This window comes from Mirounga angustirostris, unplaced genomic scaffold (assembly GCF_029215605.1).
Source record: "Mirounga angustirostris isolate CCGP_5_RB_7025 unplaced genomic scaffold, mMirAng1.0.hap1 SCAF_5, whole genome shotgun sequence".
Taxonomy (NCBI): domain Eukaryota; kingdom Metazoa; phylum Chordata; class Mammalia; order Carnivora; family Phocidae; genus Mirounga; species Mirounga angustirostris.
The window spans coordinates 121,734,769-121,762,009 of NW_026991713.1; the positions used below are offsets into that span (position 1 = coordinate 121,734,769).

Genomic DNA, 27,241 nt, shown 5'->3' on the forward strand with positions numbered 1-27,241 from the left:
CTTGGGAGCCTGCTTCTCCCTCTGCCTCTCTCTCTCTGTCTCTAATGAATAAATAAATAAAATCTTAAAAAATAAATAAATAAATAAATAAATAAATAAATAAAAATAAAAACAATCAATAAAGAAAAGTGAAGGACCTGGGGCACCTGGGTGGCTCATCGTTAAGCATCTGCCTTCAGCTCAGGTCATGGTACCAGGGTCCTGGGATCGAGCCCCACATCAGGTTCCCTGCTCAGTGGGAAGCCTGCTTCTTCCTCTCCCACTCCCCCTGCTTGTTCTCCCTCTCCCACTCCCCCTGCTTGTGCTCCTTCTCTTGCTGTGTCTCTCTCTGTCAAATAAATAAATAAAATCTTTAAAAAAAAAGAAAGAAAAGTGAAGGACCTGAAGATACACAGTCATCATAGAGGGTGGTTGTCCCAAAGAACCATACAATCCTATTTATACTTTCAATAGTACTAACATTTTCCTTAAAGCTACACAGGATAATAGCCAAACCATCTTTCCCTCCCGCCTACAGAAGTTCTTCTACCTTTTTTAGTGCTAATTTTAGTCTTTCCTTTTTCATGAAGACTTCTTCAACCACTTTATAGTGGCTCCAACTATCTCTAACATTCCTTCTTGGGAATATTTATATACTACTTGAATTTTCTTTCTGACAGTGAAATTCTCATAATTCCAGTGAGTACTAAATTCCTTGAGGGGAAGCAACTGCATTTTACTTCTTCTGTACTATCCATAGTTTACAGATAAAAACCATGAAGTTTTCCAGTGGTTTTCAAAATTCAAATACCTATGGAATTTATCAATAGGATAAATTCTTCCCAGTTCTAACAATCCTTCTCTTTCATCCTTACTGTACTTTTCTCCTTTCCATACATATCCTAGGTTGAAGAAATTCAATCTCAGCTTTGGTCTGGTCTTGGCCATCCTATTTTCTGTATTAGCGCTCTCAGCAGTCACTCACAACGTTTCTGGGTTTTTCTCTTACCTTGCAGTTTTTGCTTCTTCTGCTTATGACTGGGCTTGAAATTCTGGCTGCTCTCATGGGCTGCTGAGGAAACAAGCTCTTTATGAAGATGTAATGACCAGAGGAGTTTCGTAAGGTGTGATCAGCAGCTGGCTCTGTGCCTACAGCAGGGATGCTGCTAGCTTTCAGATTCCAGTCAAAGTCATCATTCTGCTCTTGCTCCCAAGAACAAAGGTCAAACTCAAAGTCACAGCGCCCACTGGAGGTACCTGGAAAACATTTCCCAATTTATGGTAAAGAGAAAAAGGAAATTAACGGACTTTAAGATATGCAATCCAAAATTACCGTGATCTTGACACATCATGTAATAGTCGACACCTTAGAAGATTATCCTGACATCAACACTAAAATAGAATATTTTAAACCTATGTTTAGTAGTTAATGTTTCAGCATTTTATCTCATTTGGAAAAGACTTATATATCCAATAAATTCAACTCTATTTATCATTTAATCTAGCAAAACTTCAAAGTGTTAGGTGACCAAAGATTTTGAAAGCTATTTAATAGTTTGTCTACAAAACTTTTTATCTTTTAACCAACTTGTTCTTAACGATTAGCCATGAAAACTTCCAGAGACAAAATCAACCATTATCTTAGGTCATTTTTGCTGGCAAATTGCACCCATCGCAACTTGAATTGAACTAATGAGTTCAGGTAAAAAAAAGCTGATTATCTAGAGAGGCTTGTGAAGATGTGGGAGTAGGACAGTTCACAATTTGTTACTACTTAGTTTTCAGAAACTAAAGTTTCTAAGAATTAAAATTCTAATAAATGTAATTAAGATGCTAGAATGGCTCAGGGAAGCAACTCTGTATGTAAGAAAGTAAGAGGTGTATAAAAAGGCATAAGGAATGAAAATACATTTTTGTTGAGGGAAAAGAAAGTGATTTTGTCCTAAAATGAAACTGTTTATTTAAACACAGAAGGCTTACAACAAAATCTGTATTGAAAAAGAAAAAGAAAAAACTTGTAAAAGATTTGTGAGGGGGAATCTCTGGAAAAATTTTTTCCAGGGTGAGGACTGACTAGGATTGGAATAAATGAGCTTTAAAAGTACACTGATATAAAATTGAAATTCGGCTTCTCTCTCTACTAAAAAGACAAAGTTTTCTTGGATTATTGCTCTGCTCTTAATAAGAAATTGTAGGCAAAGTTTCTGCTTTGTCTTTAATCAGGTCTTTGACTATGTGAAACAGTTAAAATTTCTCAAAATTAAAGGAGCAAAGTTTTGCTAACAACTAGATAACCTGATGTTTTTGCCTATGAAATCCATTGTTACCACCTTGGTTAAATAAATAATGAAACATTAAGTTTTATAGTGATCTGTGATCCTATTTAGGCATGTGCTTTAGAGCCTTCTGATATTTTTAACAAATATCCCAAACATCAAAATTCTGAATAAAGTATTTTTGACTAAAAGAAAAAAGAATATTTTAGTTCGCTACACATAGCTATTTCCATGGCTTGTGCAAATTTATTTCTCCACAGATCTGGTTCCCAGTCCCAAAATCAATGAGAAGATATTTTACCATTACACACATTTCCTCCTCCAAACACCTATTTGGTCGACATAATTTTATTTCTTCTTTCTTCTCATCTTTGCTCCTCAGGGTCTGGTAGGGAATTTAGGAAGCTTCTTATTCAATACAGTTTGGCTTGGGAAATGCTGCCTAAAGCAAAAGTCATTAATCACTGAAACTTTTTTTTTTTTTAAACGTAATCCTCATTTTAGAGATGCGAAAATTGTTAAACAGAAAAGGTAAAAAGTGTATTAACTGGAATTACAATAATTTGCAGAAATTAAATATGTGACGCTGCATGAAATACCAACTATCTCTCCCAGGGTCCTAAAAATATCTTATTACAAACGTTGCTCGTGTTTTCTTCTACTTCCACGACAGCAAGAATGATTGAGGTCAACCATGACCTTATTTATTTTCTGCCTGATGGATCTATCCATTTCTAACAGATGGGTGTAAAAATCTCCAATTATGGTAGTGGATTCATCTGTTCTTGCAATTGTATTAGTTTTTGTTTGATGTTGTTGACGTTCTATTAGGTGCGTACACATTAGGGATTGTCATGCTTCCTTGCGGAAGTGACTCCTTTATTGTTAGATGGTTCCTTTATTTATCCTTGGTAACTTTAGAAGTTTTTATTTTACCTTCACTTCTTCTCTCGGGCTCTCTTTCCCTTTTGTAGACTTGAGTTTCTGACAGATTATTTTCCTTCCTCTAAAAACTTAACTTTTTTTTTTTCTAAAGTAGGTTTTCTGGCAAAAAAATAAAATTTTCTTGATCTGTGTTTGTGTGAGAAAGTTAAAGTCTTTGTCCTTCATTTTAGAAGGATAATTTCATAGGATATGAATTCAAGGTTGTTAGTTTTTTTGTTTTTCCCCCATAACACTTTAAATGTTTCAATCTACTTTCTTCTCATTTCTATAATTTCTGAGAAGTATAATCCTTACATTTTTTCCTCTATGGGTAAAGTGTCTTATCCCTCTGACTTCTCTAAGGATTTTACTTTGATTTTCTGTATCTTGGAAATAATATATGTAGGTGTAGGGGTCATTTTTTGTTTGGTTGGTTGTTTTATGTTTTTATTTTGTTTTGTTTGCATTTATCCTGCTTTACATTCTATGCTGTGTTTTTGTGTCCAACATTCATTTGGGGGAAATTCTTAGTCTTTATTTCTCCAAATCTTTCTTCTGTTCCTTTCTCTCTTTCTTGTCCATGTGGTATTCCCACTACACACGTTGCACCTTTTGTTGTAAAGTCTTTGGGTATGCTGTTGTGTTTTCTCAGTCTTTGTTCTCTCTGCTTTTCAGTTTTGGAGATTTCTATTGTGATGTCCTCTAGCTCAGATACCATTCTTCAGCTGTGTCCAGGCTACTAATAAGCCCACCAAAGCTTATTCGTTTCTGTCACAATGGTTTTGATCTCCAGGATTTCTTTCAGATTCTTAGGATCTCCATCTCTCTATTTACATTGCCCATCTTTTCCTGCATGCTGTTTCATCCACTACAGGACTTAGCATATTGATCATAGTTATTTTAAATACTTGGTCTGATAATTCCAACATCCCTGCCATGTCTCTTTCTGATGCTTCCTCTCTCTTTTCAAATTATGGGCTTTTGTCTTGGTGTTTCTTTGATTGTTTTTTTGGTTGGTTTTGCCTTTCAGCAGGCCATGTGATATTTTCTTGATAGCTGGACATGATAAACTGGGTAAAAGGTACTGCTGTAAATAGGCCTTAATGTGGGGAAAGGGGAGGTATTCTACAATTCTATGATTAGATCTCAGTCTTTTAGTGAACCTGTATCTCTGGACTGTGAACCTAACAAGCGTTTCTCAGTTTTTTTTCTCCCCCCCGCCCCCCACCTTACGTGGAACAAGATATTTAGAGAGGGTTAGCAATGGAGAATTCCCTTCCACCAGGTCAGTTAGGCTCTGAGAATACCCTGGCAGGTGAGGCTTTCATTGTCTGAGGGAATGCCTTGTGAGGAAGAGCAGAGTGCTCCGTGATACCTCAAAATGGTGTTTTTCCACCTCCTTCTGTTGGAAGCAGAAGATTTTTCTCCAATATTTACTGGGAACATGGTCAAACTTCTCACAATATTATATTTACACAAAATATTACCTCACAATATTATAGGGTGTCCCGATAAGTGGGTTTCCTGAAGTGAACTCTCAGGCTTGTCCACGTGGCAACTCCAGCACTTCATCAACGCCAATTCAGATTTTGTACCCGGGCGCTGGTTCTGTTAGTGGATTCTGCTCCTGAGTCTCTAATCTTCTCATGTGTGACTCCCTGGGTTCATTTGCCGCTCTTCAATGTTGGGGACAGTTGTCCTGTGTCCTCCTCTTTTATGAATTCAATAAGGGTTCTTGAGCCTTTGACTTGTTAGAACCGAGTTGTGACCTCTAAAATCATCATATACAGCACTGGATAATAGGAACTACACAAATATCTTCCTATAATTCTGCTGGTAAATTATAAAGCTAATAATGTAAGGGATGATGTTGTAAAACTGAGCACTGTGTTACTAAGAGCTTGTATCTTATAAAATTGTATGTTTAGGACACTTTTCATGTTCTTTATTTTTATGTGCATGATGCAGCATAAAGCCAATGAGTAATCCGATCTTAAGTAATAAAATGTACAGGTTAGAATCCTTTGATAATAGTAATTCTTTATTAAATTCTCTCTGAATATTAAAGTGAAAAAATCTTAAAAATCATAATTATATGTGAGGTGGTGCCCCAAAACTAAAAATACTAAAGAAGAATGAAAGTTGCAGCATGTTGGTAAGTATTTATATAAAGATTTGTCTCTTCAAGAATGCTCATTTGAACAAGTACTCAAATATTTCAGGAAATTTAATGTACACAAGAGTAGGAATGATTCTGCCACCAAAGCTCTCAGGGCCGTTCTTCAGTGCACAGGCCAAAGGAAGACAGGTGCACATCCCAGCTGAAGCCACGGCAATTCTGGGACAAAGATTCTACACTATTCTATTACATCAGACTCTTTAAGAATCTCCAAATTGTGCTAGGCATCAAAATTATGTCTTTCTTTATGGATTCATTCTTACAGTTAGCATACGTCAGATATAATGGTTTAAATACACAAAGTAACTTCTATGTTATTTGTAGCTAATAAAGTAGAAAATTTGAAAATACATGGATCTTACCATTGTTTTGATACCATTTTGGAGTGTAAAGACCACAAGATGAAAGTTAATTTCATCTTCCAGCAAAAAACTTGCCCAATAATGAAGAATGGCCTAAAATAATTTTCAGTTTTTGAAATAACTAAAAATTAATTAACTTAAGAAAGCATCAAGACCAATATGCTGTTTAAAATGGTTTAATTTAACAGCAAGGCTAACACTGATTTTTAATTAAAATTTCTCTGTCATAATTCTGTCACCAAATGAACATGATGGCATTTTCTATCCAATTGCTTTCTTTATTTTAAAATTGCATTTGAAACATTCTGGTAATTTACTCTTTCCTACAATAGATGGTAATAGGCTCTTTTGCTTTAGAATACTAAAGTTCTCCTAAGTATCCTTTCAGGGGCCTGGGAGGTAAATACATGAAAATAATAATGAACCCCAACCCAGCATCAAGTTTAGAATCTGAACAGTTGTCTTCATTAAAAATTATAAAATGAAGTAACTAATTCAGTTGACCTTGTGTTAGAAAATTTAGCAGCCCACGAAGACTAGATTGCCATATAGACCAGCATCCAGAAAGGCAACTTGCATAAAGAAATGATGTGTGCTGGGGAAAATCAGATTTGTTCTGTTTCAAAAATCATACAAATGCTGCTACATGAATTTCTATCATGTAAATTATATTTTTCTTTTGATATTTCCTATTGTTTTGAAGATACGTTTCCTTGGAAAGTTTAATTCTAATGTATCGGCGGGTAAAATACAATGAGCACGCATAAGTCGTTTGGATTTCACATCACTGTGATGAGGGTGGACAACTTATAATTTCCTATTTCACAATTTCCCATGGGTGCCAGGTGAGAAGGGCAGCAGGCTTCTGTGCAGATGCCAATTCCTGTCATTTCATGGAGCAATTAAATGCAAGCACCAAACAGGTGTGCCATCAGGAAGACAATGATCACCTTTGTCTCCAGCTGTATGATCCATCAAACCAGTTTCTACCTTTCTAAGTGCTATAATTTTTCCATCGATCACTATTTCATGAGCATGAAATATCAGTTTCATTTAAAAAAACTCATAATTGGGTACCTGGGTGGCTCAGTTGGTTAAGCGACTGCCTTCGGCTCAGGTCATGATCCTGGAGTCCCTGGATCGAGTCCCGCATTGGGCTCCCTGCTTGGCGGGGAGTCTGCCTCTCCCTCTGACCCTCCCCCCTCTCATGTGCTCTCTCTCATTCTCTCTCTCTCAAATAAATAAAATCTTTAAAAAAAACCCTCATAATTCTGAAAGACCATAACCTAAATTATTTTAAGACTCAACCATCAAATTCCTAAAATTAAAATCTCATCGTTCTATTCAATTATTCATTTAATATAAATTTTTTGAGCATATGCTATAAATAAGGCACATTTAGGAAGATAAAAAAATAACTGGAAAGGGGGCTACGTGTATTGACCATAATCTGTGTCAGGTTCTGAGCATTCTCTTTATTAATGTTATTTTATTCAAGTCCCACAACATATCAGTATAATAGTTGTTATTTTTAGTTTGGTTGATGAGAAAGCTGAAGTTCAGAGTACAATACTAAGCAAAGTGTCACTTTGTAGGTAGCAGAACTATGAGTTGAAGAATTATATAAATGGAACCCTGTACCACACTACTCCCCTTTATAATGTGGTGTGCAGTGCTCCAGAGTGGGGGCTGCAAAATAATAAATAACAAATCTACAAAATACTACAGGGTAGGAAACTGTATGTGTCTATGAGGAAATGCTTGAAGAGATCTCTTTGTCTATAGGTAGGCAGCTATGAAAAGATGGCAGCCATCCACTTTGGCTTGATTCTTCTTGAGGTAGCATGGTGCAGTTTATCAATTCTTTAACTCTGTTCATCTAAATATGAATGTCCTATGGATGTCAATTTGTCATCTAAAGGAAGAAGGTTCTGTAGTCAAATGAATATGATGAATCCTATAAATTATATCCATCTTTGGGAGATTTAAAAATACACAAGCATATTATTAACACACGAGCTCTGAGAATTCCTACAATATGGAAACTATTTCTTTATATAACAAAGAATATTCCCAACCTATCTAAGGAAGCTATGGATTTATTTATTTACTTATTTAGTAGAACTATGAATATTATGTAGATTACTATATTGATGATGCACATGACAAGTTTTACAAATGCTATTAAAATAAACAAGAAAAAAAGCATAATTTGAGAAATTAGTTTCCAGTTATAAATGGGGCATTTTATCAGCTTTGTGACTTTGGAGACTATTAGTTTTTTAGTGCTTCCATAATAAAGTACAACAAATGGGTAGCTTTAAACAATAGAGATTTATTCCCTCAAAGTTGCTAAGGCTAGCAGTCTGAAATCAATGTGTCTGCAGTACCATGCTCTCCCTAATGGCCCTAGTGGAAAATACTTCCCTGTCTCTTTATAGCTTCTCATGGCTACTGGCAATCTAAGCATTTCTTGGCTTGTAGATACATCCCTCCAATCACAGGGAAATCTCTCTGTGTGTTCTCACACTATCTTCCCTCTGGTTGTCTATGTCTGCATTTCCCTCTTCTTAAAAGAATAACAGTCATTGGGTTAGGGCATACCTTAATCTAGTATGACCTCATTTTAATTCAGTACATCTGCAAAGACCCTGCTTTACCTAAGGTCACATTCACAGGTTCTTCGTGGACATAAGTTTTGGTAAGACACTATACAACCAAGTACTGGAATGATTACATTTTTAAAGTAACTCTCTTGGGCTTTTGAGATATATAATTACATCATTAGAAAATAATTATAATTTAATGTTACTGTATTTCATTTTATGCCCATATATATATATATAATGCCTAGAACCAGAACAAGAGTATTAAATAATAATAATAAACACTCTTAATATAATCTTGATTTTAATGAAAATATTTCATTGTTTCCTTCAATTTGTTCAATCACCTGTAAGATGTTAAAGTTCTAGCATTCTATATTTTACAGAAATGGGTGTTAAATTTAAATAAATTTTTAGCACCTTCCAGTTTGATACGATTTTTTTTTTTTTTTTTGGTGGTTTATCTGGTTACATGGACAGTGTGTTACTTCTTTAAATAGTGTAAGATCCTCACCTCAAAGTTTATGATGTAATGATTCTATTGCTGAATTTGGCTTGCTACCATTTTCAGTTCTTCTACATTTATATTCATAGGGAGTCTGAACTATAGTTTTCTTACTTTTCTAATTTTTTGGAGGCTTCATGATCAGTGATATATTAGCTTCATAAAATAAATTCAGTCATTTTATATGGTTAGAATAGTTTCTTTGGTCATTATCAGTTCATTAAAATGTGATAGAACCCTCTCAAGAGACAAAATTGAAGGACATTTGTTGATAACTTTATTTTTTAGTTAATGGTCTATTCAGGTTTTCTGCTTCATTAGTTAATTTTGGTCATTCTTATAGAGAATTAACTATTTCATTGACATTTTCAAGCTATCACAAAGTTATTGGTTTCTATATGGTTATTAATTCCCCTTTCACAAGGTTACATTTATTCAAATGTGTTTTTCTTTTTTAAAATTAAAAATTGGTGTTTTGTCTACTTTGTCTACTTAAAAAAATAACATACTTTTGAATTTGTCATTTGAATTGCTTGTTTTCCAAACTATTACTTCTTTCTCCTGAGTTTAATACTATTTCATTTCCAATAAATTTTTATTTTTAAATAATTTCAAACTTACAGAAAAATTGTAAGGGTAGCATAGCACCAGAAATCCTTTTGACAGTTAAATAAAATAAGGGAATAACTGTTCTGAATAATAAATTTATTCTAAAAAAATCAACTTGGAAGAAATGAGAAAATACTTGTAAAAAACACCTTAAAACTGAAACAAATCTGAATGAGACTCTATCCATTACAAAAACTTAATTCATAATAAAATATTTCCCACACACCCAGTTTTAATCTCAGATGGCTTCATGGGTGAAATCTATTGAACTTTTAAGGGTGAAATTATATCAACTTACACAAACTCTCTCAGGACATAAGGAAAAGAGAACTCTTCCCAACTCTCCTTATGAAGCCAGTATAATGCAAATACCAAAGGCAGACAAGCAACTACAAGAAATTTAGAGACCAATATCCCCCATAAACATAGGTACAAAATCTTTAACAATACATTTTATCAAGGAATGTGTTTGACTTAATGTTCAAAAATCTAATAATGTAATTCAACATTTTAACACAAAAGGAGAAAAAAATCATATGATCTCATCTAGATGCACGAAAGGCACTGATAAAAGTAAACACTTCTTTATGATAAAACCTGATGTAAACTAGCAATAAAAGGGAACTCATTCAAACTGAAAAAAGAAACCTGTGAAGAACATATGCTAGTTTCATACTTAAATGTGAAATACTGCAAAATTTCACCCTAATACTGGGAACAGGGTAAGGTAGTCAAAAGCACCTCTTTTATTCAAGAACTGTCCAAAAGTTCTAGTCTGTGCAATAGGAAAAGAAAATCATATGAAACATATAAAAACACAAATTAAATCAGTTGCCTACATAAAAAAAATTCTAAGAAATCTATATGGCAACTACTAGAACTCTTAAATAAATTTGATAAGGTTGCAGGGTACAAGGAAAACATAAAAATCAATTGTATTTCTATAAGTTAGCAGCAAAAACTTAGAAGTTGAAATTAGAGAACAATTTTATTCACAATAGTGTGAAAAGAATAAAGTACTTGGCAATATATATTAAAAAGACATGTCTATAATGGACTTGCCAATACAGGATGTCTATACTGGGAACTAAAAATACTGTTGAAAGAAATTAGGGAAGACCTAAACAAATGGAGAAGTGTACCACTGGAAGACTCCATATCATTAACATGCAGTTTTTCTCCAATTTATTTTATAGATTCAATATGACCCTATCTGAAATCCCACAGAGTCTCTTTGTAAAAATGAGCAGGTATATAGTAAATATGCAGACATGTAATGGAAAGGAGTGTGAGAGAATGTTTCTGGGTGATATAAATGCTCTATATTTGTGATATATGTGCATGCATTTGTCAAAATATCAAATTGTGATGTATGCACTATATATTTTACTTAAAAAACTAAGAACAAATATCAAATTCTAATTATTTAGCTTGCTTCTAACAGTGATATATGTTGACAGTTCTGAAATTGGAATGCCTTCTGCATATTCTAGATTTGAGCAATTAAATATAAAGATTGATTAAAATTGGTACTAGGCTATTGTTGCTGGAGGTGAAGGTGACAAATATGAAAATGTATTGGATTAAAATTGGTGGTATCCATGGTGTATGGATGGATGAATGGATGGGTAGATGGAGGGCTGGATGGGTAGATTGGTAGGTAGGTAAATAGGCAGATAGGTAGGTAGGCAGGTAGATAGACGATAGGCAGGGAAATATATAAAGACACATGTATACATATACATATATTTACTAGCTCTGTCCACTGAGAAGGCCAAGAAGCAATGACACATTACAAAAAATAATCTTGATTTTTAAAATATCATTCTCCACTAAAAAGAATCAGGGCTCTTTAGAGCTGATATCAAGTCTGGGGAAGAAAAAAGTATAAGATGAGCCTGGGATATTTTGCTGTGCAAGATAAAAGGATGTGATCAAAGAACGATGAACACATTTGAAAGTTCATAGAAGATAGTTTATAGGAGTTCATATTAGACTAATCTGGAATAATTTGATAATCAGAATAGATTAGGATAATTAATTATAACCCTTTAGATGAAACTTAAATCTATGAGACCATAATAATATAAATAAATAACAAGTTAAGAAACAAATAGAGCAAAGGCAAAGCTCTCCTTTATAGTAGAAAACCAATTTATGTGGAGTGAAGACATAAGAAAATCATCAGTGGGCTATATGACCCAGCAATCCCACTTTTGGGTATATCCAAAAAAATTGAAGTCAAGAACATGAAGAGATAGCTGCACTCTGATGTGCATTGTGATATTATTCACAATAGCCATGATATGGAAACAACCCAAATGTACACTGATGGGAGAATGGATAAAGAAAAGGTGGTATTTACATAAAATAGAATATTATTCAGCCATAAAAAGGAAATCCTGCCATATTTGACAACACGGTTGAATCTGGAATATGCTAAGTGAAATAAGTCCATCACAGAAAGAAAAATACTGCATGATTAAACTTATATGAGGTATTTAAAATGGTCAAACTCAAAGAAGCAGAAAGTAGAGTGGTGATTGTTAGAAGTCGCAAAGAGGAGCAAATGGGGAGTTGCTGTTCAATGGGTATAAAGTTTCAGTTATGCACGCTGTAGAGATCTACTATACAACATAGCGCCTATAGTTAGCAATACTGTATTTTGTCCACTTAAAAATTTGTTGAGGGTAGATCTCACATTAACTGTTCTTACTGCAATGGACGGGCAGATGGATGGACGGAAGGAAGGAAGGAAATCAGTCATCAGTAGGAACTAAAACTAGTTGAATATTTGACAAGGGCAGCATAATTTCATAGTCACCAGTATCTGCATATGAATTAATTATTTTTAAAGGAATTACTTTATAGTAGAGAGATGTGACTGACTGTACCTTAACCAGTTGTTCAAAGTAAACATCAGGAACATTAGCACAAATCAATACCATGCCTCCTGATATGAAGCACTGAGAAGGATCTATGATTACATCTGTGGTATTCTTTTTTTTTTAAGATTGTTTATTTTCAGAAAAAGAGAGAGAGAGCATGAATGGGGGCAGGGGTAGAGGGACAGAGAATTTCCAGCAGACTCCCCGCTGAGCAGGGAGCCCAACACGGGGCTTGATCCCAAGACCCTGATATCATGACCTGAGCTGAAGTAAGATGCTTAACCGACTGAGCCACCCAAGCACCCCTGTATCTGTGGTATTCTTGCTAACACACTGAATATTTTATCTAGTTCTAATAATTAATGACAGAGAAATGATCAAATCTCTCACAATGATTATGAATATTTCTATTTTTATTTAATTCTGTATGGTTTTATTTCACATACTTTGAAGCTCTATTACACATGCACATTTCTGACATAACTTCTTGATAACTATCATAATTTTCCTTTTATCATTTGTAATTTTTTCAAAAGTCTACTTTTATACTAATTTAGGTATTATGTATATATTATATTTGCTTTCTTTAACAGAATAAGTTTAAATATAAAGTCAGAGATAGGTTGAAAGTCAAAGGTTAGAAAATTGTTGTATCATGCTTTTTTAACCAATCAGAAATGTTTGCATTTTAATTGATATGGTTAGGCTAGCTACATTTGATATAATTAATGTTTTGACAAGATTTAGATCTTTCCTTTTATCATTTTTTTCTCTTTTTTAAATTATTATTTTTCCCATTTGTTATTTATTATTTTTTTTCTCCTGTGTTGTTTGAATATTTTTAGTATTCCATTTTAATTCTTCTATTGGGTTTTTAACTGTATCTCTTTACATTTTAGTGTTGGTGTAGTGATTGCATGTGCATATTTCACTATCTAGAGTTGATACTGTTCTTCATGCAAAATTTTAAGAACCTTGGTACAGTTTAGGGGCGCCTGGGTGGCTCAGTAGTTAAGTGTCTGCCTTCGGCTCGGGTCATGATCCCAGGGTCCTGGGATCGAGCCCCGCATCGGGCTCTCTGCTCGGCGGGAAGTCTGCTTCTCCCTCTCCCACTCCCCCTGCTTATGTTCCCTCTCTCGCTGTGTCTCTCTCTGTCAAATAAATAAATAAAATCTTTAAAAAAAAAAACTGAAGCTTAAAAAAAAAGAAAAAAAAAAAAAGAACCTTGGTACAGTTTAATTCCACTCATCTCCTGTTCCTTGTGAAATTTTTGTCATATTGATCTACCTAGGATATAAAGAGTGCAAAAAAATGTATCTTTTCTTTAGAAAAGTCATGTATCTCTTAAAGAAGTTAGTAGAAGAAAAGAGAAAATGTGGTCTTATATATTTACCCACATAATTATTATTACCATCATTCCTTCCTGAAGATTCAAATTTCAATCTGGTGTCATTTACTTTTAGCTTGAAACATGTCCTTTAACATCTTTTACAGTGCATGCTGATGTATACTGATACCTCTTGTTTTTCATTTATCTAAAAATGTCTTTACTTTGCCTTAATTTTTGAAAGATATTTTCTCTAGACAGAAAACTATGTTGGGATGCCTGGATTGCTCAGGTTGTTAAGCGTCTGCCTTTGGCTCAGGTTATGATCCCAGAGTCCTGGGATAGAGTCCTGTATCGGACTCCTTGTTCAGAAGGGAGAATGCTTCTTCCTCTGCCTGCCACTCCCCCCTGCTTGCTCAGTCTCTCTCTTTCTCTCTCTCTGACAAATAAATAAAAATAAAATACTTTTTTTTTTTAAAAAAAGAACTCTTATGTTGATAGGTCCTCCCTCCTCCCCCATTTTAGCAATTTAAATATATTCTTCCAATATCCTAAGGCCTGTTTTTGGTTTTTGTTTGTTTTTATGATGAGAAGCTAACAAGCCTATGCTTGTTCTATTTTATATGAATTTTTTTTCTGGTGTCTTCCAAGATTTTCTTTTTTTTTATTTTGTAATGATTTTCATTTACTTTGCCTTAATTATTCTAATCATCTTAAATTGATGTTTTCCATAGATTTGGAAAGGTTTTGATCACTATTTGTTCAAATATTTTTCTGCCTCACTTTCCCTCCATTTCCTTGTGTTTCTTCATTAACTTGTATGTAAGAATATTTGATGGGGTCCTGTGGAACTCTAAGGCACTGATCAGGTTCTTTTCATTTTTTTCTCTTCTTAGATAACTTCCAATTAGTAGCTCTGTCTTCAAGTTCAATGTTCTTTCTTCAGTTGTCTCTAACATGTGCTTAAGTCCACCCAGTAAATTTTATTTCAGAATCATGTATTTTTTAATTCTAGAAGTTCCCTTTGGTTCTTTCTTCTATTATTCTTCCTTCTCCCCTTTCCTCCTCTTTTTACTTTACCTCCTCCTCTTCCATCTTCCCCATCTTCTTTTTCTTCTCCTCATTCTTCATCTTCATGTCTCTGCTGAGATTCTCAATACCTGTGGCTATATTCTTATATATTCTTAATCCCTTGCTTACTGAATCTAAGTTTTCCATCATCTTGGCCTCCAGTTCTTTTTTCCTTAAGATTTTATTTATTTATTTTAGAGAAAACTCATGTGAAGAGGAGCAGAGGGAGAGGGACAACCGTGGAGTCTGATGTGGGGCTCGATCCCGCAATTGTGAGATCATGACCTGAGCCAAAATCGAGTTGGACACTGAACCGACTGAGCCACCCAGGAGCCCCAGGCTCAATTTCTATTGATTTTTTTATTGTTGTTCTCTCAAATGTATACAAATTTTCCTGTTTCTTGATATGTGTAATTTTTTTCTTTTTACTTATATGGAGGAATTATAGACAATATATTGTAGCAAATTAGAGTTATGTCATGTTCCTTAAAAATGTGTTACACTTTTTACAGTTAATTCCTGACAAATCCTTCTCATCTAATCAAGCTAAATTTTATTATTGTTTCGTTACATTAAAATTTTCCACATAATCCTATATTATACTCCTTATTCATAACTTGGGGACTTCTTGTGATCTCATTTGAATGCTTGAAGTGTTTAGCATCACCTGTTAACACTGGCTGTACTTAAACTTTCATATGTCTCCAAATTGCTTGCCTCTGGAATAAACATTGAATCCTCAGCTCTGCAGCACATCATCTCTCCTTAGAGGGTTGTACCATGTGCACATGGAGTCTAACTCTCAGCCACAGACCTGTGGTTAATCCCCACAAAATCTCGTAAGGCAACCACAGGGACCAGTTCCTTTTCTCAGATAGTCACTTCAGCAACCAAGAATTCTAATCTCTCTCTCAACTTAGTGACACTGTTATTATTTTTAACTCTACCTCTGCTCTGTGATACAAAAATTTCCTCACACAGAAATCTGTGACAATCTTGGGGCAATCATGAAGCTCATCTTTTGTAGTCCCATCTCTCAAGAATCACAGTCCTAAGCTACAAATTGTGTAATGACTGAAAACATTTGTCTCATACATTACATCCCATTCTATAGTTGTTTTTGACAAAGGAACAAGACCAGTAACAGCTTTTTTTTTGATAGATGGAAGCACAAGTTCTTCCTAATATTATTTTATATTCTAATATCTTAAGTTTTCTGATTCGGCATCAGGGAAATCCAAACCAAAACCAAAACCTCAATGAGATACCACCTCATACCAGTCAGAATGGTTAAAATTAACAAGTCAGGAAATGACAGATGTTGGCGGGGATGCAGAGAAAGGGGAACCCTCCTACACTCTTGGTGGGAATGCAAGCTGGTGCAGCCACTCTGGAAAACAGTATGAAGCTTCCTCAAAAAGCTGAAAATAGAGCTACCATACGACCCAGCAACTGCACTACTGGGTATTTACCCCAAAGATACAAATGTAGGGATCTGAAGGGGTACATGCACCCCAGTGTTTATAGCAGCAATGTCCACAATAGCCAAACTATGGAAAGAGCCAAGATATCCATCGATAGATGAATGGATAAAGATGTGGCATATATATACAATGGAATATTCTGCAGCCATCAAAAGGAATGAGATCTTGCCATTTCCAACGATGTGGATGGAACTGGAGGGTATTATGCTGAGTGAAATAAGTCAATCAGAGAAAGACATGTATCATATGATCTCATTGATATGAGGAATATTTAATCTCAGGAAACAAACTGAGGATTGCTGGAGTGGTGGGGGGTGGGAGGGATGGGGTGGCTGGGTGATAGACATTGGGGAGGATATGTGCTATGGTGAGCGCTGTGAATTGTGTAAGACTGTTGAATCACAGACCTGTACCTCTGAAACAAATAATACATTATGTGTTAAAAAAAAGAAGATAGCAGGAAGGGAAAACTGAAGTGGGGGAATCGGAGTGGGGAGACAAGCCATGAGAGACTATGGACTCTGAGAAACAAACTGGGTTTCTAGAGGGGAGGGGTGGGGGGGATGCGTTAGCCTGGTGATGGGTATTAAAGAGGGCATGTACTGACTGGAGCACTGGGTGTTACAGGCAAACAATGAATCATGGAACACTCCATCTAAAACTAATGATGTAATATATGGGAATTAATATAACATAATAAAAAAATCTTCAAAAACTAATGATGTAATGTATGGTGATTAACATAATAAAATTTTTAAAAAAGAATAAATTTAAGAGGGTGAAAGATCTCTACACTCTGACAACTATAAAACACTAATGAAAGAAACTTTTAAAAGACACAAATAAATGGAAAGGTATCACATGTTTATGCACTGGAAGAATTAATATAGTTAAAATATCAATACTACAAAAAGCCATCAATAGCTTCACAATGCAAAGCCTATCAAGATTCTGATGGAATTTTTTATAGAAGTAGAAAAAGCTCTCCTACAAAAGACCCCTAGAAACCAAAGAAATAATGAGACAGATCAAAGCAGGAGGCATCACACTTCCTGACTACAAGCTATAGTATAAAGTTATAGTCACCAAAACAGTATGATACTGGCATAAAACCAGACAAGTAGACAAATGAAACAGAATTGAGAGCCCCAACATATTTTAAAAGGCCAAGCACATAAGGTTAACTAATTTTTGACAAGGGAGACAAGAATACACAATAAAGAATAGTCTCTTCAATAAATGATGCTGGGGCAATTGGATATTCACATGTAAAAGAATGAAATTGGACCCATATTTTACACCAGTCATAAAAATTAACTCAAAATAAATTAAAGACTTAAATGTAAGACCTGAAACCAAGGTACCCTTAAAAAAACATAGAAATAAACCTGCTTGGCATGGGTTTTGGTAATGAGTTTTTGGATATGACACCAAAAGCATAAGAAATAAAATAAAAAATAAACAAGTAGGACTACATCAAACTAAAAAGTTTCTGTACACTGAAGGAAATCATCAACAAAGTGAAAAGACAACCTACACAATGGGAAAAAAGATCTGCAAACAATATATTTTATAATGGGTTAATATCCATAATATATAAAGAACTTATAAAACAATATAAAAACCAAATAAACCAATTAAAAAATGGGCAAAGGATCTGAAGAGACATTTTTCCTAACGAAGATATTTTAAAAAGGCCAACAGGTACATGAGAAGATGCTCAACATCACCAGTCATTAAAGAAATGCAAATAAAAACCACAATGAGTTATCCTCTCATGCCTATAGAATGGCCATCATCAAAAAGACAAGAGATAACAAATCCTGGCATAAATGCAGAGAAAATGGGAAATGTGTGCACTGTTGGTGAGATTGAAAAATTGTTACAGACACTATGGAAAACAGTATTGAGGATTTTCAATAAAAATAGAACTACTACATGACCTAACCTACTATATGACCTAACCATTCCACTTCTGGGAATATATCCAAAGGAAACAAAAACACTAACTCAAAAAGATAACTACACTCCCATATTCACAGGAATATTATCTACAATAACAAAGTTCCCATCAATCAATGAATAAAAAAATTATGCACGCGCACACACACACACACACAGGAATATTATTTAGCTAAGAAAAATGAGAAATCCTACCATTTGTGACAACATGGATACACTTTGAAGCATCACGCTAAAGAATGTACATCAGACAGGAAAAGACAAGTCCAGTATGATCTCACCTACATGTCGAATGTAAATAAAACAAAATGAAAATTCCTATAAAAAAATCAAACTTTTGGTTACCAGAGGTGGAGGGTGCAGGGAGAAATAACCGGAGGAAGGTGATGAAAGGGTATAAACTTCCAGTTATAAGATAAATAAGTACTAGGGATATAAGGTATAACATGATGGCCATAGCTAATAGCACTGAATTCCCTGAACAACAGGGAAGTTGTTAAGAGAATTAATCCTAAGAGTTTTCATCACAAAAAGATTTTTTTTCCTCTTATCTTTTTATTGCATCTAACATGAGAAGATGGATGTTAGCTGAAACTATTGTGGTAATCATTTCACAATATACGTAAATCAAACCATCATGCTGTACGCATTAAACTTATACAGTGATGTACGTCAATTATTTCTTAATATAACTGGAGAAAAATTGATTGATGATAGAAGGAAGATATTTGGAGGGTATGTAACCATGTAAATAGATTGTTTACACTGATTATATTTGTTTGGACAGACTCAATGATTGGTAGAAACTGTAGTAGTGAAATATTAATATCAATAAATGGTAAATCCTACCTTTCAGTGTAAATGTAAATGGATGAGATAGGTGTCATCCAGAATGACTACAGGTCAGGAATAGATTTAAAACCATTGCATGTTAAAAGTAATTTCCATCACTTTCTGAAAATGACACTTGATGACTGCCAATTACCCACTTATTATTAAATCTAGTAGAGACTTCTCAGTACTTATATATTTTTGAGGTTTGCATCTTTGACAATGTTATCCACTCCTTCCTTTCAGAATTATAACTTTGTCTTCTATGACACTAGGATATTTTTTTTCTTTCTTTCCTTTTTCCTTCTAGTTACTTCCTTTCTGTCTCCCTTGTAAGCACCTTCCTCATAAATATTGGTATCATTTAGAGTTTGATCCTATGAGATTTCTTCTCTTCCCACTGTATATACCCTCTTTATGTGATATCATCCACTTAATAATTTTGATTACCATTATATATTGGTGGTTTCCAATTTTACGTCTCCTGCAAAAATGTCTTTCCCAAGCTCAAGATCTATTTAGACACCTATTTATTAGACACACCTCCATTTGGAAGACCCGCAGATATCTCAAGCTCAACAAATCAAAAAGCAAAATCATGTCTCTTAAGCTTCATTAATTAAGAAGAGTAAATGAAACTTCCAGATACTCACTTATCCAACCCAGAAATCCTCCACAGTTAGTTAATAATCAGATTTATAGATTTTATCTCTTCTAAGTATGTGTTCACTTCTTTCCATCTTCATCTAATGCACCCTGATGTCTTTAGAGGAATAGTGAAAGAGTCTCCTGACTGATCCCCATGCCTCCATAATTACTCTCATCTACACTAGTGTCAGAGTGATTTTTCTAAGCACTAAATTTGACTGTATTATTTCTCTGTTTAAAATCCCAAAACAACTCTTTGTTACTCCAAGTTAAAGCACACATTTCTTCCTTTTTAAAGTTTATTTTAGAGAGAGAGAGAGAGTATGTACAAGTGGGGGCAGAGGGAGAGAGAGTCTCAAGCAGACTCCACACTGAGTGCAGGCTCAATCTCACAACCCTGAGATCATGACCTGAGCCGAAATCAAGAGTTGGACACTTAACCGACTGAGCCACCAGGTGCCTCTAAAGCATACATTTTTTTAAAGATTTTTATTTATTAGAGAGAGAAATAGCAAGAGAGACAGCATGAGCGGGGGGCGGGGGGAGAGGGAGAAGCAGACTCCCGCTGAGCAGAGAGCCCAGAAGTGGGGCTTGATCCCAGGACCCTGGGATCATGACCTGAGCTGAAGGCAGCCGCTTAACTGACTGAGCCACCCAGGCTTCCCTAAAGCATACATTTCTTTTTTTTTTTTTTTAATATTTTTTAATGTTTTATTTATTTATTCATGAGAGTCAGAGAGAGAGAGAGAGGCAGAGGCAGAGGGAGAAGCAGGCTCCCTTCCTAACAGGGAGCCCAATGCGGGACTCGATCCCAGGACCCCGGGATCATGACCTGAGCCGAAGGCAGATGCTTAACCATCTGAGCCACCCAGGTGCCCCTAAAGCATACATTTCTTAACGTAGACTACCAGGTACCCTTTCTTGTCTCTCCGGACTCATTTCAAGCTATTCTCCACTCCTAAACCAATGCTAAGATTTCTATCCCACAAACTTGCCATGATCTCTCTCTTTCCTTTGGGTCTTTGCTACCATCTTTGTAATTCTTACCATCTGGAATCTGGCTTATTTATTATTCATCCAACTCCTTACTCATTGTTCTTAGTCATGATCAACACAAGACTAACTAAAAGAATAAAAACTAAAATACTAAAACCGCTAGGCTGTATGAATCTGTTGCAGGAGGGGGAGAAGCGGGTGGGGGTTACTGAATATTGTGAAGGTCTAATCACAATTAGAGTACTGTGGTATTTTCAGAACATTTAATTCCCACATTTAAGGGAAAATTTGAGAACTGAAACCATACATTGAGAGGATAACTAGATAGTAGAGGTCTAAAATCATGCACATATGATGTTATTAAAGAACTCAAGAATACTTATACTGACATCATGACTATAAACATGAGAAAGGCGAGCATGCAAAGATGTGCAGAATCAATGGTACCTGTTGCCAATAAAGTTTTATCACGGTGAACACTAGTAGAAGGATTATCATCGAGCACCCATACTATACAAATATGGAAACACTGATTCAATATTCAAAAAAACATTAATATAACAAGGGTTTCAGTTAGATGAAAAGAGGCAGTGTACTATCTCATGAAAGTGTTCAAGCAGGAATTAAGTGATTCTCCCTTCCTACCTCCATTGTCTGCCAGGAAGGGGAAGTTATAGAAATGATTCCTTTATTGGTTGGTGACTCATTTATCACTAGCAGTCACAATTTAAATGTTTGGGCTGATTCACCAATAAACATGTCCTAGTGGATTTCATTTGCATTTTAATAGAATGTGATATGTGCTAATATGGAGATAAACAATTTATGACTAATTTTAAATGAGCAAAAATGAGTCCTTCACAGAAGACTTAGTGTTAGGTTCTATTTCAAAGAGCGGACTAACTTCTATTATCCTCTTAAACTCTAAGGGTTCTTTGTTTTTATAATTCAATTATTTGAAATTTGTATCATATTTTGACAAATTGCTTATATTGTATTTAGAAGAGGGTTAGTAGCTGTGTTTTTTCATTAATTGGCATTTTCAATTTAAAAAATGATTATCAAAGAAAAGAGACAGAAGACATAAATTATAGTAGGAATGAAAGAGAATTTATCATATACCTTGTATATATCAAAAGAATGATACTAGAATGATATAAACAACTCTACATGCACATCGGACAAGTTAGATGAAATGGACCTATTCCTTGCAAAACACAGACTTACCCAATAAAGAATAATTTGCATAACTTCATAACTATAAAGGAAACTGAATTCATAATTTAAAAATTCCTGAAAAAGAAATCTCTCAGCTCAGATGTATCACCGGCAATTTCTAACCAAATTTTCAAGGCACAAAGGCCAGAAAGGAAGACTTAAAACAGTCCCAATTGTCAGATGGTATGTCTATGCAGGAAATCTAAAGAATGTATTATATAACTCTGAAAACTAATAAATGAGTCTAGCAAGGGTGCAGGATACTAGATCAACATATAAAATTAGTTGTGTTTCCATATACCAGCAATGAACACATAGAAATCAAAATTATAAATATGAGCATTTACAATCTTTCAAAAAATGAAATACTTAGGTGTATATTTTAAAGATTTATTTATTTTTAGAGAGAGAGAGGGAGAGAGAGAGAGCATGAAAAGGGGATGGGCAGAGGGAGAGAGAGAATCTCAAACAGACTCCAGGGGCTCGATTTCACAACCCTGAGCCAAAATCAAAAGTCAGGTGCTTTACTGACTGAGCCACCCAGGCACCCCTCTTACTGTATATTTTATAAAATGTTGTAAAAGGACAAGGGCAGGTCACCCCAAGATGGGTCACTTTGGCATGAACATTATTTTGAGTTAAAAGCAAAAACCCAGCAGATTCAGGGAAAGTTCTTTACCTACCCCCTTCAACTGCATGCTTGTACTATGATGACAGCTACTAAAACAGATTCCTCTATTACCTAAGAAAGTCATCTACATAATAAGGCAAGCTTTGTCTCCCAAACATCTCCTGCCACTTTTCCTGCTAACGGTCTTTCTCCCCTTTGTAACCTCAGACCTGTACCCATCGCCTTAGTTCATGTAAGCATCACCTTAGTTCATGTAAGCATCATGTTGCCTCACTGTCTTTGGAATTTCTATATCTGTGTGGATTCCTTATACATATGCAATTAATTTTGATTTTCTCCTGTTAATCTGCCTTATGTTAATTTGATTCTCAGTCCAACTGGAATGACCTTGAAGGGCAGAGAAAATTCTTCCTCCCCAACAATATGTATAGGACTTTTATGGTGAAAACTACAAAATAGTGATAAAAAAATGAAGGAAATGTAAATTATGAAGAGACATACTGTGCTCATGGCCTGGAAGACTCAATATATGAAGTATGTTACTACTCCCAAATTAATACATTTGTTTAATGAAATTCTTATCAAAACTAAACAAAATTTTATTTATAAATATAGGCAGGATTTTTCTAAAATTTATATGAAAAATCAAATGAACGAGAATAACATAAATGATTTTGAAAAATAAGAATGAATTAGGAGGAATCACTCTCCCCAATTTCAAGATTTATTATATAGCTACATTTAGTTAACAAAACTATGGTATTGATAGAAGAATAAAAACTTGGATCAGTAAAACAGAACAGAGAACCCAGAGATAGCTTCATACAAGTACAGCCAATACTTGGCAAGGGTACAAAAACAGTCAAATGAAGAGAGAACAATTTTGTCAATGGTGTTGCAGGAATTAGATAATCACAGGGGGAAAAAATCTTGGCCTAAATCTCACACCTTATATGAAAATTTAAAAAATGAGTCATAAACTTAAATATAAAATATAATATTTACAACTTTAACAAGAAAACATAGAAAAAAAATCTGGAACCTAGGACTTGAAGTGTTTACAGATACGCTATCAAAACCATGATCCCTAAAAGGAAAGATCAATAAATAGGATTGTATCAAAATAAAATTAAAATGTATGCTCTTTTCCTGTTAATAGAATGAAAAGACAAACTAAAGCCTGGGAGAAAATATTTGCCACTCACTTATCTGTCAAAGGACTTATATCTATAATATATATTAAGAAAAAAAAAACCTTCAAAACTCAACAGTTTAAAAAAATTAAATTAGAAAATAGGCAAAAGTCATGAAGAAACATTTTGCCAAAGAGGATATATATATGGCAAAGAAACAACATCACTAGCTATCAAGAAAATGCAAATTAAGACCATGATTAGATATTATTCCACATCAATAAAACAAAAATAAAAATAGCACAAATACCAAATATTCACAAAGCAGCAGAGAAACCGGATCTCTAATGCATTGTTGGTGGTAATACAAAAGAACACAGCTGCTCTGAAAAACATTATAATGGTCTGTTACATCCATGCCATGGGACATGATTCAGTAATAAAAAAAGAAAATATGACTTATGCACACAATAATTTTGATGGATCACAAGAGGATTATGCTGAATGAAAAAAAAGTCTCAAAAGGTCACATATTATATGGTTCCATTTATATAACTTTCTTAAAATAACAAACAATAAACATGGGAAACAAAGTAGTAGTTTTCCAAAGCTAAGATAAGAATGGTAGGAGTGGGGGCGCCTAGTTGGCTCAGTCGTTGAGCGTCTGCCTTCAGCTCAGGTCATGATCCCGGGGTCCTGGGATCAAGCCCCGCATTGGGCTCTCTGCTCGGTGGGAAGCCTGCTTCTCCCTCTCCCATACCCCCCGCTTGTGTTCCGTCTCTCGCTGTGTCTCTGTCAAATAAATAAATAAATAATCTTTATTAAAAAAAAAAGAATGGTAGGAGTGTAACTATAAAGGAGTAGCTCAAGGAAGATCTTTGTGGGGATGGAATATCTTGATTGCAGTAAAGATTACATGAATTTATGCACGTAATAAAGTGCCATAGAGCTATACATGTATATCAAACCAATGTCAGTTTCCCAGTAGTATGAGGGAAATGCATGAAGGGCACACAAGATTTCTCTCTACTACCCTTGTGACTGCCTATGAATTTATAATTACTTCAAAATTCAAAGTTAAAAAATTCATATCATTTTCCAATTGTCATTGGGTGACATCACTAGGAATTTAACTTCCTTCGTATTTCCTTATTCTATCAAGTAATAATAATAATGAATTCTCTAAGCAACATTTTCCAGACTGTTGCACAAAACTAATATTATATTAATAGAATATAATTTTTCCCATACAAAAAGGGTTTGGGGGGATAATGTGGGAGACCCTATTGATAATACCAAATTTTTGAAAATTTGCAATGCACAAATTGATTGAAAGATGCTCTTAACACATAAATTGTTTCTTTCCTGAAAACTATTTGATTTCATAATATAGAAAATACTACCCTAACACCTGTCACTTAAAACACTGGCTTAGTGAGAGCAGGGACCAGTATTGGTAATTTTGGAAAGACTAGGAGAGCTTTCTAAACCCCAGTCACTCAGCTACAGTCTACAGTAATGAATTTCTGATGCTTAAGACAATTGATCCTTCACCAGAAGCCTTTTTTTTTTTTTTTAACATTATGATACCTGGCCTACATTCTCACACAATCTCCCCCAAAAAAACCCTAAAGCTATTCACAGTCTATGATTAATAAAGTCTCAAAAACACACTAGCAGTTTTCAAGGTGATGTATTACTTTTGAAAGCTCATGCTGGAATTAGTATTTTATATATAACTAAATTATCTCCCCTTGTCCTCTCTAAAAGTGGTTTGTACTTATTCTGACTCTCATTCTTAATGTGAATGTTTATGTATTTCTCTTTTACTAGACAAGGAGCCCACAGTTATTTAGGTAATATCTTGTTTTTGTTTGCTTATGCTCCAGAGTCATTTATATCAGAGGTATCCAATGTTTACTAAATAAATAAATGAAAAATGCATGTCAGAGATGCAAGTGTTAATTACAAAATGCTTGGTTAGACTTTATGTGACTATTGACAAAGAACGAAGTACTTGCCTAGGTCAGTGGTTTCCAGTGATGTGCATTTCTGCACTGTTGCCCTCCAACTGGGGTACCCTACACTTTGAATTTCATTTTTTCCCACAACTGAGCACAAATTCTGATACGCTAAAAAGTTTCAGATGGAACACTGAACTGGGTATAGTAGAGAAGTAATATACATAATTTTACAGTGAGCAACAAGTTAAATATATATAATAGTATCATGCCTTGCCCCCTACTCCCCCAAAATTCATCTGTTTATTTAAAAATGAGACAATTCTGCTATAACAAATGAGAGAAGGCAGTCAGGATATAAATAAATCAACTCCAAACAAACAAACGAACAAAAAATAACTGTGTCAGGAAATTATGGTTACACATTTACAGAAACCAAAGGACATTGCTATTGATATGGTGATAATATAGAAAGGATTGTGTTTTCATTATTGTTGACTCTTTAAATATTTTTGAGTGTTTTTAAAAATTCAGGCACAAATACCTGATATCACTTGGCTTAATTACTATTTTTTTCATTCTTTATTCAAATGTCAATTTCTCAATGAGGATATCTCTGACCACTCTATTTAAAACTATAGCCACCATTCCAAATATTTTCTTTCCTACTTTTCGCTATTTTACATTTTGTTAGAGCACTTATCGTTATGAAATACATTGTGTCATTTTACTTATTTCGTTTATGTTTGTGTCCCTCTGCACCACTACCAACCACAACAGAAGCTCCTTGAAAGCAGGAAATTTATTGTCTACATTGTTCACTATATCCAAATAATTAGAACAAACCCTGGCACATAATAGATGTTGAATAAATATACTAAATGAATAAATGTTCATTTTAAATTTTTTAAATACCTCCAATAAATTATATCTCATAATCAAATACTCACTAAACCTTGACTTCAATATAACTGTATTAATTAAACTCATCAAGAAAATAAACAGAATGATTTTTTTTTTATTTCAAACACTACTGCCAATGATTAAAAGCCTGATATGTGTGTATGTGTCAATAAGGAAATAAAGAATAAAATAATAGCTCTCCTTTCACCAGACAACTTTTCAAAATTTTATATTGTTTATATTAGTGCTTCTAAAATTTTAATACACATATGACTCACTGGAGGATGTTATTAAAATACAGTTTATAATTCTGGGGTGGGTACTGAATTCTAAGAGCTGTTAATCCATGGACCCAGATTTAAGTAGCTGAGTTTAGATTATTTTTTAACAGTGTTAAATTGTACACTAATATTGCTAAAATCTGGTATTTTGAGATCTTGTTCAGTAGGAAAAATGTGTTTTAAAATATTTGTAATGACTCAGATAAGACTACTTAGTAATTGAGTGTAAGAGTGGGCTGCATTATTTATCAAATGTCCTTATGCCAAGAGGGAACCCAAAGTAAACTATGGTCTGTTAGGGATAATGACACATCAACATAAGCTCATTGATTGTTAATAAATCACCACTCTGGTGGGGGACACTGACAGGCAACAAGGCTCTATGTATATAGGAGCTCTGATTTGCTGTGAACCTAAAACTGCCTTTAAAAACAGTCTATTAAAAGTAAAAAGTAAAATAAAAATGA

General features: G+C 34.4%; 1 protein-coding gene across 1 annotated transcript in view; it reads right to left on the reverse strand.

Moving 5' to 3' along the window:
- MALRD1 (MAM and LDL receptor class A domain containing 1) overlaps positions 1-27,241 on the reverse strand; it is a 790,469-nt gene that overhangs the window by 416,005 nt on the left and 347,223 nt on the right. Inside the window, exon 26 of the mRNA XM_064590300.1 lies at positions 989-1,236. Coding sequence (XP_064446370.1) covers positions 989-1,236 — 248 coding nt within the window. The remainder of the gene's footprint in view (positions 1-988; positions 1,237-27,241) is intronic.